Here is an 18,773-nt window from a genome sequence, read left to right on the forward strand (position 1 = left end):
ACTTTAAAATATGTTTTTATTGATTTTAGAAAGGAAGGAAAGGAGAGGGGCGGGGGAGATGAGAGAGAAAGAGAGAGAGAGAGAGAGAGAGAGAGAGAGAGAGAGAAAGATATCAGTGATGAGAGAGAATCTTGATTATCTGCCTCCTACTAGGGATGGAGCCAGAAACCCAGGCATGTGCCCTGACCAGGAATCAAACCATGACCTTCTGTTTCACAGGTTGAGGCTCAACCACTGAGGCACACTGGCCAGGCTGTTACCAGTGACATTAGATCACGGGGTTCTGCCTCATGTGATTTTCCTTGGCTTTGTGGTATGTGTATATGCCCCGCTTGATAAAGCCATGCGTTAGCATTTATTGTGGTTGTTTCTCTGTTCTTGGCCACAAGCTGACTCAATGGTGCCATTGCCAAAATGAAGACATTCAGGAGGGCAGGGGAAGTCTCTCCTTCCTCTGCAGGCAGTTCTGTGGCTGCCGGAGCTGCCTGTACCTCCAGCTATCCCTTGAGCAGACTGTCTTTGCCGAATACTCCATCCATGCAGGCAGCCTATGCCACTGAGCTCATTATTGCTGTAAGTGTTTGCTCTTGGATTCGTGCTTCGCGCGTTTTATTTACATGCTTTATTTTTCATTTTATGAACAAATCGATAACTAGACTTATTCTTTATCGCACTGGATTAGTTTTATTTATTCCGTTTGAATTTGATTAAAAAGCTGTCAAACATAAGTCTACATTTTTATCCGCAGACTATATTCACAAAGCTGGGTCTAAGATCTGTTCAGCTAGAACATACTTTTCAAAAGAAAACAATGTTTGCTACATTCTAGACAGTTATCCTTTTGTTTATCTATGACAAGGGAAACTAACCATCAAATGGAGAAAGCAATCCAAGTCTAGTCAAGGAATTCTTAGGGCATTTGAAAAAATGCCTTCTAAAAAAGTTTTTTTTTGAGATTGATTTAATGTAATTCACCAATAAAGCATCCTCAGAAGCATAATAAAAATCCTACATAAAATGACATAGCCAGGGAAAAGGAGGATATACAGTTTGATGAAGCTTCAAAATGGATGCTAACATTAAAAATGAGCAGTCATGCAATTCCTGTATAATATAAAGACGAAAATTGCAGGGCACTAATTTTGCCTCTAATTTATAAGACAGTATGTTTATGGGGCTGCAAATAGTATATATAAAGAGCATATCCAATGGTAAATGTTTTGAACTGTCATTTGTCTTCAGAAAAAATTCCATTCAACAAGAATTTATACATTCCACTACATAGCACCAAGGATAATCAGACTATATTTACACATACAAAAATGTTCTTGAGCAATCCAATATGTCTATTTTCATTACGAACCTGACCTCATTTGTTCTATTTAAAAATTATTAATTTCTGCCTCCCCTCATGTTTTGGTTCTTCTCACATATAAGTAAGAGTGTGGGAGCATGCACGAGGCAGCCAGGTAAGGAGAAGGGTCACTCTCAACCTCACTCACTCACTCACTCACTCACTCACTCACTCACATATCTACACACACAAAAGCACACACCCAATGCCTGGGAGCAGCATTAAAATGATTTCTTTGGATATGTGCTATCCTCTCTATAAGAGCACTGAAGGGGTTAATGCAGAACACATATAGGCAAATATTGTCAACTATTTTATTCAAATGTTTGGAACTTAAACACAAAATCATCATTAAGTTTTCTCAAAATGAGGCATCTGTTGCTTGAAAGGAAAAAAAAATATTTCAGAAATATGTTTACAGAAATGTAAAAATATTAGGCATCGAGACAGATGTGAACATATTCAGTAACTTGTCTTGTCTGTCAGTCTTCCTCCGAGCCGAAGATCTTCTTGTACTCGCTCAGCATGAGCTCAGCTATCTGGTTCTGGTAGACCATGTGTATCGCCATGTTCCCCGTCTCATTCTCAGCTCGCAGAAGGGTGGGTCCAAATACAATCCCTAAGCTCTGGGTGGACATGAGGTTCTTGGAGGCTTTGTCCACTATCCTGTGAAGAGAGAGAGAGAAGGAAAGAGAAAAAAAATTCCATTGGAGTTTGAAGTAAAATTGTAGCTACTTTTGAATGATAAAGTTCAGTGTTTTTGAATTATTTTTTAAAAATTAAATTTCAGTTTAAAGAAGGAAAGTAAGGGTGCTGACTGGCTTTGGCAAAACAGGGAATACAACATAAGAAAAATTTTTTCAGTTTGCAGAAAAACTATGTCAACCACAACTATTTTATCTTCTACTCTTTATGCTTTACTGTATGGAAACAGAACTGATGACTTTGGGGCAAGAATTCATTGCCATATACAACTTCTTATCCCCTTGGTAACTAGCCATTGTGGGTACTCTATGAATATTTGTGAAATAAACATGTGAATAAACTAGACAGCAAAAATTACTGTGGAGATTTACTAGGATTCAGCCTTTGAAGGGTGTATGAGCAGTGGGCCTACACAGGCCCCAGTCAGAGGAGGCAGACAGCCTTCCTCGATTTCCATCCTTTCACAAACCTAACTCTCTAAGGTACCACTTCTGTGACCTAAAGGCTATGCCTTCTCTCTCCCGAGAAAGATTGAGAAGGACCAAAGCCATCCATTTGTGATTCCCCACAGCACAAGATCATGGTGAACAAAATGTCCTTGACCTGGTCAATATCAATAATAACCAAGTATTTTTCTAAGCAATTTTATTATCTCATTTAATCCTCACAACCCTCCCATGAGGTAGCTTGTATTATTAAGCCCATTTTACGAATGAGGCCAAGGGTGGTGAAGTGTCTGATGTCACAGGGACCTGAGGTTCAAATCCAGGTAGCCTGGTTCCAGTGCTTGTGGAAACTTCATTGCCGTGGTGTATGTTAATGATGCCTATGCTTAATAAATGGGCTGATTTTTCACTTTGCCATCCTCTACATGATTATTAGATAATTCCATAAGAGGGTCTGAAGTTTTATTCTTCATTCTAGTATTGTGATGGACAGGTTGGTTACAATAGATTTACTGTGGGCAAAATGACCCTTAAGTTTGGACTGAATATTCAAGACATCTTGCCTCCTTTTTATAAATGGAGAGCATTTGTACTTGTGAGTACTATTGGCCATGGCTACATATCTGGAAGAGATTGCCATATTTTTATTGTATAGTGAATTATAGGAGACTTCAAGTTTAAAGTTTCCTTTGGAGTATAAGAAACTATGCTACATATAAGTGAGATCATATCATATTTGTCTTTCTCTGACTGGTTTATTTCACTTAGCATAATACTCTCCAAGTCCATCCTTGTTGTCTCAGAGGGAAGGGGAGGGGGAAGATATTAACCAAATAATTTATATGCATATATGCATAACCTATAGACATGGACAATAGTGTGGTGAAGGCCTGTGGATGGGGCTCGAATGGGGAGGAGGGGATCAATGGGGGGAAAAGAAAGGGACATCTGTAATACTTTCAACTATAAAGATAAATTACAAAAAGAAAATATGCCATATTGCTGCTACATTTACCAAAAGTCAGTAGAATGATTTTTAACATCCCCCTACCCTGAAGTAGGGGCAAATGGAGTGGGCCTTTGCTTCCCTTTAACACACCTATTCACCTTGATTTAAGAACTCTCTTGAGCTTCTCCCAGACCTCTTTATTATACAATTATTAGTAAGATTCACAGTGAAGGAAAACAGGTTTTCTCTTTTGGTTATAAAGTAATACCATTTTATGATACCAATCCCTTCAGTGACTCCACCACACAACACACACACACACACACACACACACACACACACTCACACACAAATTGTTAAAGGTAAATATGTAGAGAGATAACATAACTAACCAATCAATTAATTAGGTAAAAGTTGCTTTAACAACATCGCTCTTTGGTAGAAAGGTCAAAGTTGATGAGATTTATTTAGCAGAGACAGGGCTCAGAGGTCAAAGGGCATGGAGAAGGTAGAATCAAAAGCAAGAGAGTATTGGTAGTTTGAAGCATCTTGGCTGATATAAAGCACCTTGGCCAACAGGGTAGAAAAACGTTAGGACCCGGAGTCCAGGAGAAAGGGACAACATAAGGATAGACTGAGGACTAAAAATATATTTTCTACTAAATAATGGCTATAAATTCAGTTGGCAGCAGAAACAGGGAGATTTGGGATAGCTGGGAGACAGACTGCTCCAAACTCACAAGGGTGAGGCTAGAAATCAAGGGAGGTCCAAGAGCTCACTGTTGGAGGGGTAGTCGTGGCGGTGAGGAGGTTATGGGGTAGGAGCTGGGAGAGTCCGTGGCATCTGGAGGAACTTGGGTGAGTGGAGGCGTGAAGAGGTAATTAGCTCTCTGGAGCATACCAGACAGAGCAGCATGTGGGACCCAAGTCACTGGGGGAGAGAAAGAGGCTGAAATGGGATTAGACCTTTTTCAATTTCTCCAGAGATATTTATGTTTTTTCCTTCTCAGCAAAGGTCTGGCCAAAGCTAGAGGAAGAAACCAAAATCGAGTTTAACAAGGATGGCCAGCAAGAGGCTAGAGCTGCATGTCATAGCCCCCTTGGGAAAAGGGTTCTCTATCTTGGCTGGCAGGTCATGGAAGAGAATCCAGGCAGTGGATTTCTGCCAGTGCATCAGTTTTCTAAGATTTCTGTGGACAAATGTTTACTTTGTGCCTTTATGCACGTGTAAACATGGAACAATCATTCCATCTCAAACCTGTATCATTTGTGTCAATTTCTCTACACACTTAATCAATTTAAATAAAACCAGCTTTAACTTATGAATGTTTTAAAATAACGTTGTTATAAGTAGAGTTTACTAAATAACATATAGTTTTGTATTTTTGTTATATTTGCATTACTGAAGGTTAAATTCTTAGGTTGGAATTGTTTTCTAAGTTGGGAAAATCAAGTTCTTATAATAACTCTTAGAAAAATTAAATGTATTTAAGAAAAAAATAAGAAAATGTGGATGTGTATTGTGTAAAATATAAGCTATCTTGCTTATTCACTGTTACAAAATGTGTGTTTGCTTGTGGGTGTGTAATATATAAATATCAACTAACTAGTAGTTGGTGTATTGAGAAATTAATCAATCTTTAGGTTAGAAAAGATGCTAATTATGAAGACTAATTTGGGGAGGAAGTTACCAACTATTAAACTATATGATTCATGTAGATAGGCAATATATATATTCTCATATTAACATTTAAATTAGATTACATCCCTTTTTAATAGTGGAAATAGACATGGGGGATGTCTAGGAAAACATATTAATGCTACTATTATAAACTTCATTACTCAAATGTGAACTTACCTACTTTCTACTTCAATAGACTCTTAAATAGTTAAGTGGTTGATTTAGGACCACATAGGAAGTCTACCCCTGTTTAAAAAAATAGGTGGAATACTATCCTACAAAATTATTTAAAACTTAGTTTTGGGTGTATTTTTTTTTGTGTGCCTCAAATCAATGGATATCATAATTCTATTCTCACTGTGGGGATCAGCTTAGCATTCCAAGTGCCATTATTTCTAAAGATTTCTACTAGTAAAACATATGTAGAGAAGAAACAGAGGCTATTGAAAGAAATAAAAGCACTGCATGACGAAAAAAATTCAATTTAGTATCTAAGGTGGAAAACTGTCAAACAGAGTAAGTTGTATTTCCAGTTGCTTAAGATAAAGTTGGGTTGTATTATTGGAGGTGGAGGGGGAGTCTGATTTAGAAACCAAATACTAGGGGTTTGGCTTTCATGAAAGTGAGTTTTGCAAAACACCATTTCTGTGATAGATTTCATAAAAATAGCACTCCAGAGTAAAATAAGTTTGAAGGAAGCTGTGTGCCATTTTTTTCTTAAAAATTCATACTGCATAATAAAGGCTCTGACAAGTCCTGCAGAAAGTACCTTTGTTTACCTTTGTGTGACTCCTGTGTTCCCTAACTTGCTTGAATGTTGTAGATTCTCCTGAGTGACAAGGAGGAGCCATATTAAAAAAAAAATGTTGCTCTAGTTGCTTGGCTAAGGGCCTGTTAAATAAGTCTGAAAATGCTCTGGATTTTACCCTTTCCTATGGCACCCTGGCTTCAGAACTATGGAGTAGCTAACTCAAAGAGGTCAGGCTCTGGCACGCTCTGGAGAGTTCCAGCCCTCTGGCAGGGCTTAGCTTTCATTAGGCCTTAGACTCTATGACAGTGTTGTAAATTTCGATCTGCAATTTAACCTGATTTCAGCAAAGAAAAGACACTCCACTACCATGATCCCCCCCCCCAAAAAAAATAATAAAAAATCCAAGAAGCAAAAGAACACATCTGAGGGAGAAAACTGAGGGCAAAGACATGGCTGAGAGATGAACATACAGTGAAATACAGTGAATTGATGAATGGGTAAGAAGGTGCAAAAACATTTGGACTTTAGATCAATATTTGGAAATTCTTCTACATGTTTGTTTACTTACCATTAATTTACTCCTAAGAAATCCTTAGAGCAAAGATACCTGATTCTAAACAACGTGAAGAGCTCAACGTTTAGTGCCTGTGAACACTTGACTAATAGGAAAAAGACCCCAAAGAGCAACTCTTGAAAAGGGCTATTTATTAATACTGTTTAGTTTAAAATAGCCTGACAAAAATAATTATGATTTTATGAATTTGTTCATGAAATAGCACTTGATATATATTCATAGTAAAAGGAATTCTTATACCGCTAAGTAAAATTCAAGTTTATAAAATCTTGAAGTGGGTAAGAATTCATTTTTCTGGCAAGAGCTTAAAAGGATGATATACAGTTTACAGCATAAAAAGGAGAGGAAATGCCAGAGCTACTTTTTGCAGAGTCCAAATGGAAGGAGCAATGATCCATCAATTTAAGATTATTTTAGAAACAATCTATAATCCAGTGCTACAGATGTTGGACCCCAGACAAAAAAATCCTCGCAGCCTTATGCTGGGTAAGTTTTTCCAAGAGTGAGCTGAATTGCTAACTCAAAGAAATTTCTTGGTTGCTTAAAATTACAGCCAAATGGCTCAAACGGAAAGACAGCTTTACTAGAAAACTCAGAATTAATGCTGAATTAAGAAGACCAAAGCATTTAATAATAGTCCAGCTCTAAACAGATATATGGATGCAAACTTCCTTTTAAGTTTGTGTTTGCTTTTACCATTAATGACTTGCAAAGGAAGTTGAAAGCCACATAATTGCCTGCAGGACAACTCTCAAGTTATTGGAAGTGTATTAAAAGTGCTCCCTTCCCTTTCTCTGTAATGCTGGGATTGTCCAACACACATAACTTGAAGGTGCTTTAACTTGAATGGGGAAAGTGTGGTGGTAATGTACTCCTACCATCAGGTCACCAGCCACTGTATGTGAAATGTTAATTGTGACTTTGACCACTTAAGTGACAAAGGCTGTTAAAAATAAAATAAATTTTCAATGTGCTCAACTTATTTTTCCTATGTGCTATAGCTACTTTGGGGGGAATTTATGCTAACCATATACTTGCTTATCCTCAATGTACACAAACTATACCACTGTGTGTGTGTGTGTGTGTGTGTGTGTGTGTGTGTGTGTGTGTGTGTGTGTGTACATATATGAATTAGCAAGAATTCCACTTTCTCCCTTAAAGTTATGGCTCTATGTCAGAAATATTTTCAAATATTGTCAAAGCAGAAGAGTGCATTCACCAATGATTTTCCATTTAACATGTGTTTCAAGGTGGTCATTCATTGGAAATTCAGCCCTTGGTATATGCTAATTTTTAAATAAAATGGTTTAATTTAATTGGAAAGCCTTTCCATTTAGATTTAAATGTCTTACTATTATTAATTTTCTAAACAAGTTAAAAACTATCCTCTGAAACAGGAATTACTGCTATATTTGTACATTTTTGCTTTTCAATAATCTTTAAAGCCAAGTATATATAATTCTCTCAAAGCACATTATGGAAAAGGAGCTTTATATGGCAATTGCATATTCATAGATGACATGGCCTTATTCTTTATATTTATTAAGTACTCTCTCCCTTTGCACAGATTTCAATGTAGAAGATTGAACATTTTCAATTATTCACTTGTTTCATATTTTTATTGATTGGACATTATAGGGAGCTTTTAAAGTATCTTTTAAAGCAATATTCAGAATATCTAATAAGATAGAAGGAATGATAAAGTAATAAGAATGAATAGCCTATGGATTTCAAAATGACTTATTTCCAGTTGGAATATGTATTCTATAATGTGACAACAACCATTGATAAAGTGGGTTATTACAGCCAAATCCTTTAAATAGTAGGTAATATCATAAAGAAACACTACGAGTTATTATTATTTGTTTAATATCTATTATGTGCTAATCACTATGCTTCAACTCTTTCACAATTTTGAAAGATTTAAAAGTCAACTTTCATTTCTTTTTTTCTGATTACATTCAATTCAAGAGAATTTTTAAATTGATTTTAGAGAGAGGGAGAGGAGGGGTAGGGAGAGAGAGAGAGAGAGAGAAAGAGAGAGAGATGGATGTGAGAGAGAAACACTGATTAGATGCTGCCTGTATGTGCTATAGCTACTTTGGGGGGAATTCATGCAAACCATATCCCCTGCAATCTAGGCATATGCCCTGACCAGGAATCAAACCTGCCACCTTTTTGGTGTACATATGACGCTCCAACCAACTGGCTAGGGCTCAAGAAAATTAAAAAAGGTTAGAAAAGTATAATAAAGAAAAAATTCACCAGTAACCATAAACACAGTAACTCAATGTAACCAGTATTTACTGAGTACCTACCAGGTGTTGGACACTGTTCTGGGTGTCAGTGACAATGCAATGAATAAAACAAAGTCCCTGCCCATAGGAAGCTTATACTCTAGAGACCCAGACAACAAACAATACTCTAAATAATGTGGAATATGATTTTGGGCGCTGAAGTACTTTAAGAAAAACTAAGAAAAAGAGAAGCAGCCATTGTTCCACTGACCCTAGGGCCCTTAAAAAAAAAAATCGTAATGTCTTCAAATCCCTCCCAGAGATGCTTGTTTACTTATCCTGGGTGGGGCCTGGCTGGTTGCAGATAACATAGCCCTGAAGGCACTCAGCACCAAAAAGCCCTTCCTAAGGAAGGACACTGGGCGGAGACCTGCTTCCATGCTCACCAGGGGAAGGAGAACTCGGAGCAGGGAAGAGTAGGCAGAAAGCCCCAGTGGTGAAGTTGTCTGTGGTGGATCTAGGAATAGAGAGGAGGATAGGATGGCTGGAGGCGAAGGAGGTAGGAGAGGCTTTGGGGGAACTTATGGGCCTTGGTATGGATTTGGGATTTAATTCTAAAGACGATGTGAATCCATTCTTGGGTTTTTTCCAGAAGAATGACATTGCCAGGACTTAGGAGTTATACATGTATAAATAAAGACTTTATTTACAAACATATTCCAAAAAATATCCTTTCTGTATCAAGCACTTTTCCCTTTTATCTTGTATATGTAATATTTATTATTTACTCATTACCTTATATGGGACCTAGTGGGTTGCACCTTATGATTTCTTAATATAAATGAAATTGATATATTAAAAAAAATCTTTCCATGTACTCTTCCTCCACATTTTGGAGCATTTCTCTAGACAGCGTTTCCCAACCAGGGGCAATTTTGCCACCCCCATGAGGCATTTGGCAATTGCTGTAGACATTTGGGATTGTCATGCCTGGATGGGGGTTGCTGCTGTCATCCAGTGGGTAGAAGCAAAGGATGCTGCTCCAATTCTAGGATGCCGCTTGCATTCTACAATGCGCAGGACAGCTCCCCACAACAAAGGACTAGCCAACCCAAAATGTCAATAGTGCTGCTGTTGAAAAACCCTGCAATAGGATAAAACAGTAGAAATGTAACAACTAGATCACTGGTGCCCAGATTTCACTGCTCATGAGAATAACCTGGAAGCCATGTTGAAACACAATTGCTGGGCTCTGTCCCCAGAATTCTGATTCAGCAAGTCGGGGAGGTACTTGAGGATCTGCATTCCTCACCCGTCCCAGGTGATGATGCTGTTGGGCTGGGACCACACTGAGAACTCACGCTAGGTCATTAAGTTATGGCTCTTCTGCTTTTAAAATACGACAACACGAGATATGTTAACACATTGCACTGCAAGGACCATGTGATCCTGTTATCATTATTATCATTTAGTATTATTCTTTTTAAAATAATTGTCAATTTGATAGGGAAAAAATGGTCTGTCATTCTTTGGACTTAAGATTCTTCGAAGTTAGGAAATGGGGGAAAAGCAAAAAAAAGCATTCATGCGGATTTTCTCTTCTGTGAATAGCTGGTCATACCCTCTGCCCCTCTCCTATTGAGTGTGTATCAGATTGTTTGTTTAATCCATTTATTTATTTTGTACTAGAGGCCCAATCCATGAAATTCGTGCAAGAGTAGGCCTTCTTTCCCCCAGCTGCCGGCACCAGCTTCCCTCTGGCACCCAGGGAAGGACATCTGGTCTAATTAGCATATTATGCTTTTATTATTATAGATTATTACAGATGATAAAACTAATACATAATCTTTGAAAAATGTACCAATCAGGGGTATGTAGAGTAAAAAAGTAAACTCCTCTTGTTTCCCATTAAAACTCCTTCATGTTAACTGTAATTAACAGATGGGTGTGCCTTCTGGATATTTTCCTATCTATCTATCCATCTACTTATCTTCTTATATATTTTTTCCTTCTAAAAATTGAGATAAAAAGTACATTAAATGCTACTTCCCCTTTAAGTATATATTGTAGGCATTTTTCCAAGTCCGTACATATAAAAATACCTCATCCTTTAAAAAAAGTTGTTACATTTGGTAGTATGGAAATACCTTAATTTATTTAACCATTGTCTTGCTGGTGGACTTTTTCATTGCTTCTAGTACTTTGCTATTACAGACAATGCTGCAATGAACATCTTACACATGTAGTTTTTTGAATTTTTATGTATTAAGAAGCATGACATTTCATTCTTTTTGTTGTACTTACATTCTCCCAAGGATTTTGTTTCTTAATTTTATTTATTTATATGTTTATGTGGTCATATCTAGCACTACTTCTTTGAGAAATTCTATTTTGTTTTTGTTATTATAGAGTTCATCCTTTTAGAGATCAGGTAAATATCAATGCTTTCTCCCAGTTTTTCTTTAATGATTTCATTTTCACATCATCTAATTCATCTTAAATATATCTTATTGTGTGAAATGTGATGGTAATCTAAGTTAATTTTCTCCATAGCTAGCTAATCTCCCCAAAACATTTGTTGAGAGATGATCCATTCTCCATTGATTTGTGATGCCACGTTCTGATGCAGTTTTCTACACTTACAGACACACACACACCAGATACATCCTATTCTGGTGATAATTATGTGTCTATTCAAAACTAGTACCTCACTGTTTAAATCACTGTAACTTTGATATATATTAGGAATATTCTTCCTATCATTTTTTTTTCTTTTTCAGGTGTGAAAGAAAATTTTCAGATGAATTTTTTCAGATGAACAAAATAAGCCTAAAGAAAGATTGAATAACTTGATCAAAGCCACATAGTAAATGACAGCACCTAGATTAAGATGAAGATCATGATTACTCTGGGATAGAGTTTTGTTTGTTTTTTTTGGTCAAATAACTAAGGGGTAAGGAACTTTAAACAATAAAAAAATTAATAAAAAAAACTTTGCACTTGAAATCAACAGCTCTCTAATCATGAGGCCTGAGCCTGAGAAAGACTTGGAAGGGAAGCAAGTCAGAGAGGCAGCAAGCAGTCTTAGGTAACATTTTTAATTACCTAATTCACATCCAAGTATGTATTTACAAAGATGAGAAGGGTGTTCAGGTGGAAGAAAAACTCAATTAATATGTATTGTCTTTTTCTCCAGATTCACAGTGTTTTAAACTTCTGAAAGCATTTATTTCTCATTGTGACTGGAACTGCATTATTGGTGAGATAGACTGAGAATTTCAGCTATGGGTTCCCTTAGGCATTTTCTCCCAAGCTTTGACATGGTTTTAGCCATCCACATTTGACCATGTCAGCAGGAAAAAGAGTTTTGGAGTTTATTCCCTGAGCTCTGCTGATCTACCAGTACTACTGATAATATCAACTGGGAGGGCACTCCCTCCATTTAGGGGACAGAGGTTAGAAAATATATATTGGGAGTATTTTTAGAAAGGAAAAATTATAAAATTGTCATTATTCTCTACCCAAAATTTGTTCAATAGGGCAGTTAAAAAACTGGAATGTGCCATTTGATACAGAATATTGGGGGTTGTGCATGGATTAGCATTAATTAGGCCAAGTAGACTAAGGCACCTAATTATAAGATACTAGAGGCCTGATGCACAAAATTCGTGCAAGGGGCTCAGCCCTGGCGGCCCCGGCTACGTCTGGAAGGTTGTCCGGTCTAAATAGCATATTATGCTTTTATTATTATAGGTTATAGAAAATATAGAACTTAAATATTTGCCTGATGGTGTTAGATAAATCTAAAAGGAACACTATCGATATGCAAGATCAGAATTCATCAACCTCTCTTTTATTTTCCCTTTTCACATAGGTGAAGAGAACAACTATTTCACTTCCTACTAAGGGCATCTACATCAAATCTTCAGTAGCTACTTTAAAATTGTCTTTTTGTTTAAAAGATTCCCAAATAGGTAAAAGAGAATCAGTTGGAATTTGGGTACTGTCATTCAATCATCCATGCTTAATTTTACTTTCTGATACTTTTTACAGTGACTTGACATTAAGAGAGACTGCTTGGCTGGATCCCCAGCCCTGGTTGTGTGTGTGTGGAAGTCAATCAATTGATGTGTCTCTCTGACATCGATCTTTCTCTCTCTGTGTCTCTCCCTCTCCCTTCCATTCTCTCTAAAAATCAATGGGAACATGTTGTGGGGTGAGGATTAATGAGAGAGAGAGAGAGAGAGAGAGAGAGAGAGAGAGACTGGCTGACTCTGTGTAACAGGAGAGCCCCCAAGTGAATGCACCCATTGGAGTGATGTGCTCCTCAGTAGTGGAGCAAAGGGACCCAAGGAGTTTGACTTGGAAGAAAGAATAGTTAGGGAAGCCATGATGACTGAATGCAAAAACAAACAAACAAACAAAAAAATAACCAACAAAACAAAAACACAACATGATATGGAAGAAAATTTCAACTGTGCTCTTGTAAATCCAGTTCCTAGAATTAGCCCAGAGACCGAATTCACCCCCTTATTAAGGATTTTGTGTTGAAAATAGACTAGGCTGCTACAAAGGATTCATATTTATTATAGAAAGTTTAGAAAATGCAGACAAATAAAAAAGGAAAATGAAAGTCCCTCATAATCTCATCACTTGTATATCACTACTACTAATATTTGGTTGCTATAGATTTTTTCACATGTACACTAGAAAAGTACAGGGAGCATCCATTAAGGTTATGAAATATTTTGTACATAAAAAGGCCATGAGTTTCTCATCAGGAGGGATTCAGAAATGTCTAAGATTCCTGTGTTGGATGGAAGTGAAATGACATTTAAAATGTCGTTTGGGCTCCCAGATTAATGATGAAAGAGTGCACATTCTGAGAAAGTCAAACTATCATTTGAGATGAGGTGGAATAATGTATATTTGCTGAGGTTTCTGGTTTCTTCCCTACCATTCCTTGTACTCTTGTGCTTCTATCCTTTCCCCAAAATTCAGTCAGCAGCATTTTTTTTTTTTACCTCAGTGGATATAGTAGAGCAGAAAAACAGAGAAAGTACTTTGGACTTTGCAAATGAAGACATTGGAATTGAAAAGAACTGTACCTCTGAGTTTAAAAAACTTAAGTGTCCAAGAAATCAGAGTTGCAGCTCTGACCTAACCAATAGATTGGAAGGTAGGTGAAGAGCCAGGCTACCCTGCTGCCAGACAGAAGAAAGATTTCCTGGAGAGGTAGGGAGAAGAGAGATGAGGTTCTGGTGAGGTCCCGCAGAAGTGCTGAGTCCGGAGCCCTTCCTACCCCTCTTCCCTGAGATACAGGCTGTTAGAAGTTTGGAGGATTCTGAGATTAGACAGATCTATGTTCTTTTCCTTGGGGAAAACCTAGGGATATAGCAAGACTCCAGAATTCCTAAGTCCAATATATCAGAATAGTTAAATAAAAATTACCACATTGTTTATCGAGGCAAAGGTGGCATTAAGATAGCTTTACAGAGTTCTTCCTGAGCAGAGACTGAAAGTCAGACCTGTGATTAGAAGTTGGGGATGATGGCAGAAAACCAGAGGGAATGAAGACCAGCTTGAACAGGTGACATGAGCCTGATACTTTCTACCCTACTCATCTGTTTTATTAACTTTCTTCAGTAGAATGTAAACATCTTAAGCACCAGGACTTTATTTATTTTTGTTTAGTGCAGTATCCCTAGATGAAGATTAGTGTTTGGCTCATAGTACTAGGTGCTCAATAAATATTTATTGAAATACTGAAAATGGATGCTCTTGCTGTCCCACCAAATGCTTAGGCTGTATGTAGCTCTTCAGAACTAGAATCAGGCCAGGAAAATGTCCACAAGGCACTCTGAATTGACTAGACTGAAATCATTTAGGTGAGTGGGCCTTAACAGAGAAATTAGTTTTTATTATGGCACAATAATTACGCTTCTTGCACACCTGAGTTTCATACCTACTCTGAGATAATAAGAACATGCAGGCAGAGGTGAAGAGAGCCGATGTTTCTTGAGAGCTTGTTAGGGGCCTATAACCACGCAGGGTGCCTTTCCCGTGTACTATCTGACAATGAGTTTCCAACATGTACCCAATTCGAACAAAACTGGTGAGAGGAGTTTAGAATAGAATGTAATTTTTATCTGCTTTATACTATAGATGGTTGAAGTTAAAGAAAATGATACCATTTTTCTTGGTCACCTAAAATATGACTATTAAATTCTATTTTAGGTAAAATGCTCAATGTATCTGCAGAAATCCAGACCCTTTGAAATTCGCCCGGCCAGAATGACTCAGTTGGTTGAGTGCCAGCCTGTACACTGAAAGCTTGCCAGTTTGATTCCAGGTAAGGGCACATACCTGGCTTGCAGGTTTAACCCTAGTCAGGGCACATATGGAAGGCAATGATTGATGTTATTCTCTCACATTGATGTTCCTCTCTTCTCTTTCTCTCTCTCTCTCTCTCTCCATGTTCTCGGGTGAGGATAAAAAAAAAGTATGCAATGCTTGCCTCAAAGATACAAACTATTTATTTTGCTATTATACATATAAGTTTATAATCTCTATTGAGGTGGAGAAATAAAGTGTGCCAGTTTCTGCATATGTCCTTATACATGTGGATGTTGGTCTAGCTCATGATTCCATTGTCCAGCACACACATCTGTATTCCCCTTTTGTAAAAAAATTCTATAGGCAGGATTAAATGTATCATTTCTAGGGACCATTGTCAAGCTCTATCTTGGGTTTTATAAAAGGGTCTCTCCTAGTCTGCAGGCTGCTAAGGGGCCAATCTTACATTTAATAATTTGGTATTGATGGTGGCTGTTTTGGACCCAGAGATGGACCACTCAAACTTTCTTTCAAGGAAGGACTTCCTGCCTATCTGTGTGGAGCGAGGTTAGCAGATGGACTCCAGCTGTCTTTTCTTCAAGGTTTGCCTCAATTGCAGGGAGCCACCTTGCCCAAGGGCACTGACTGTTGGACAATGGGCTGCGTGTACTCCAGAGCTCCCCATGTGGTTGGCTGAGGGTAAGTTGGATCTACATCAAAGTTCAACTTCTTCCTCTACCAATCCTGCTCCCTTCCATAAGGGTTGATCCCTAATAAGTACCCTGTATGCCAAACTCTGTTTCAGAACTTAACCTGTGATTATTGGTTTCAGAACTGGCCCATGAAAGCCAGCACAAATGGGGATTTAGAGCTGGTCACTTGCTGAATGGTTGGAAATGAGGGGTTTGTCAGCCGTGACAGGCAAGTACAGTCAGGTCTTGGCACAGGGTGGTAGTCCACATGTTAAAACTCTCATTGGTGCTAAATTGGGATGGTATATCCATGGAGGGGAGACTGGTAGTATGTAATATATTAGGCATTTAAAAATAATGGCAGGAGGTTGTGGATAGTAACTACAAGGTCAACGAGATTGAAGAGCTATTGCTAAGCACCATTTATACTCCACAAAAAATGTTGTTTGAAATTACAGGGCCTTTACCCTGTAAATCAGGGTTGGCTGTAGGAAAGCCCATTACAGAACCAGGCTCACAGACAGCATTGGAGATGCTGTCAGGTAGATGCAATTATAATAATACGCAGCAGGGACAGAGGGACAGCCAAGAGGACTTGACTCACAGGGAGCAATGAAGATGTTAAAAGAACATGGCATCCCCCAGGAGCAAAATAAATAGGCAGCCAAGAAGGATGCTATTCAGCTTGTATCACTGTATTAGAATAATTCATCTAGTCATTGTTGTTTCAACTACTGCTGCTTCCTGGGCACTTAGAGCTTCTTGGGTCCAGGGATCAGCAAGCAAGGAAAAGAGTGACCATCGAGTCAGAGGTCATTAACCCTGATCAGGTGGAGGAGGTAGGGTTGCTGTTACACAGTGAGGATAGGGAATAATATGTGTGGTATCTAGATGATCCACATGGGGCTTCCAAGTCCTCTGTTACCCAATTTCTCTGTTTAATGGATAGGGCAGAAAACCTTGTCTGGGAAGACACAGTGATTAAGAGCATGGATCCTTCAGGGATGGAGTTGGGAGTCACTGCGTTGGGTCAGCAACCATGACCAGCAGAGGCAATTACTGAGATTCCCTGAAATGGACAGTGGAGAAGGGAGATGATGAGTGTCAGCTCTGGGCTCAGGCCAACATTCAGCTGCAGGGCTTGAATCTTTCCTACTAAAGCTTCCTCTTCAAAGGCTTCCTTGGGAATGAGGCCTCCCGCAGTCCCGGGGGAGAGGTTCCTCAAGCATACATAAAGAATGGAATAGAGTGGCACAAATGGTGGAATGTGGTGGACACTACATGCTCTGCTTAGATGTCTCTTCAAGGAAGAACACCCAACTGCAGTGTCAGTCAGCAGTCGGCCCAGCAGTCAGCCCTGCAAGGTTTGCCTCAGCTGAAAGGAGCCTCATCCCAACACTCTCAGAAACAGCCCATGGCCAGCGACTGACCACTGTGGGGACAGACAGGCCGAGTCCTTTTGGCCCATTTAGAGACAGCTCTGATGGGACATGAATGCTCCGGAGCTCCTGTGGGATGGCCAACCGGTGTTGGCCCCACATCATAGTTTGACTTCTCTTTCTTCCTCCTGCTCCACCCCCCTCCTTGTGTTGGAGGTTATAGATAACTGGTGCCATGTTACATCCAACCTGTGATGGTAGCCATGAGCTCTGGGGAATCAGAATCGCTCTAGTAGAACGAGAACTGGCTTGTGAAGTGACCTGAAATCTAGTCCTCTGTCTAGCTCTGTGTACATGAGTCATTCCATTCTACTCCAAATACATGTTTTATCATCAACAGAACTTAGATAAAACCGTCATGCTTCATGTATAGCACTTTATATTCTCCAACTCATTCTGGTCATTCTAGAGCAGAGTCTTAGTCCCCACTGCATGTAAATACCATCTGTGCATTCAAAGCCATATCAATGGCAGGGACTCAACCACAGACAATCTTACAACTGGCTATAGTGAAACATGGGTTCGATAAAAACTGTGTGTCATTCTATCACAGCGGTTCTCAACCTGTGGGTTGCGACCCCTTTGGGGGTCGAATGACCCTTTCACAGGGGTCGCCTAAGACCATCGGAAAACACATATATAATTACATATTGTTTTTGTGATTAATCACTATGCTTTTAATTATGTTCAATTTGTAACAATGAAATTGGGGGTCACCACAACATGAGGAACTGTATTAAAGGGTCGCAGCATTAGGAAGGTTGAGAACCACTGTTCTATCAGAACTACTGCTCTAGAGAAAACCTGCAACCTGGAATCTTAGAATCATAAGTTCTTTTTCTCTGAGGTTCTCTGAGCCTCAGACTCCTTGTCCAGAAAGTGAAATTAATGATGAACTGACCTCATCGGTTGTTTTGAAGATTATGTAAAAAATGTGTGCAAAACCCTTTGCAAATTATAGAAACACTGATTTTTATTATACATGATTATGTTTACTTCTGTCAGTTGTTATTTTATAAACGCAGAAAGGGAGATTAGGACTCACTGGTTTCCCATTCTGTCTAGAGCCTTTAACAACGTGAAGGGCTCACATAGAGATTCTGATTTTGTGGTCCCGGGTAGAGGCCCAGGAGAGTTTCTAAAAAGCTTCACAGGCAAATCTGGTGTGCAGCTGGCTTTAAAGACTTCTTGGTAAAATGACCTGTCCTAAGGTCACACAGCCACTTAGTAAAAAAGCCGAAACTCCAATCTAGACCTTACTGTGCCTTGTGAGTTTTACCCATGCTAAGTTTCCAATCTTGCACCTGAGTCTTATCATAATATTATAGGTTAGTCTTAAAATATAGTAATAGAGGTAAGAGGGAATTTGAATTTAAAACAACGACAATGAGGTACTATCTCACACCTGTCAGAATGGCTAACATCAACAAATCAATAAATGACAAGTGCTGGCGAGGATGCGGAGAAAAAGGAACACTCCTGCACTGCTGGTGGGAATGCAGACTGGTGCAGCCACTGTGGAGAACAGTATGGAGTTTCCTCAAAAAACTAAAAATGGAACTTCCATTTGACCCAGTGATCCCACTTCTAGGAATATATCCCAAGAAAC

At 38.7% G+C, this 18,773-nt stretch overlaps 1 protein-coding gene across 1 annotated transcript in view; it reads right to left on the reverse strand.

The window, feature by feature from the left end:
• Positions 1 to 661: 661 nt before the first annotated feature.
• The window catches only part of ARHGAP15 (Rho GTPase activating protein 15), a 665,580-nt gene continuing 647,468 nt past the window's right edge, over positions 662 to 18,773 (reverse strand). Inside the window, exon 13 of the mRNA XM_014548044.1 lies at positions 662 to 2,020. Within this exon, the coding sequence (XP_014403530.1) occupies positions 1,837 to 2,020 (184 nt within the window). The 3' untranslated portion in view covers positions 662 to 1,836. The remainder of the gene's footprint in view (positions 2,021 to 18,773) is intronic.

The sequence above is a fragment of the Myotis brandtii genome, unplaced genomic scaffold (assembly GCF_000412655.1).
Source record: "Myotis brandtii unplaced genomic scaffold, ASM41265v1 scaffold493, whole genome shotgun sequence".
NCBI classification, from domain to species: Eukaryota; Metazoa; Chordata; class Mammalia; order Chiroptera; family Vespertilionidae; genus Myotis; species Myotis brandtii.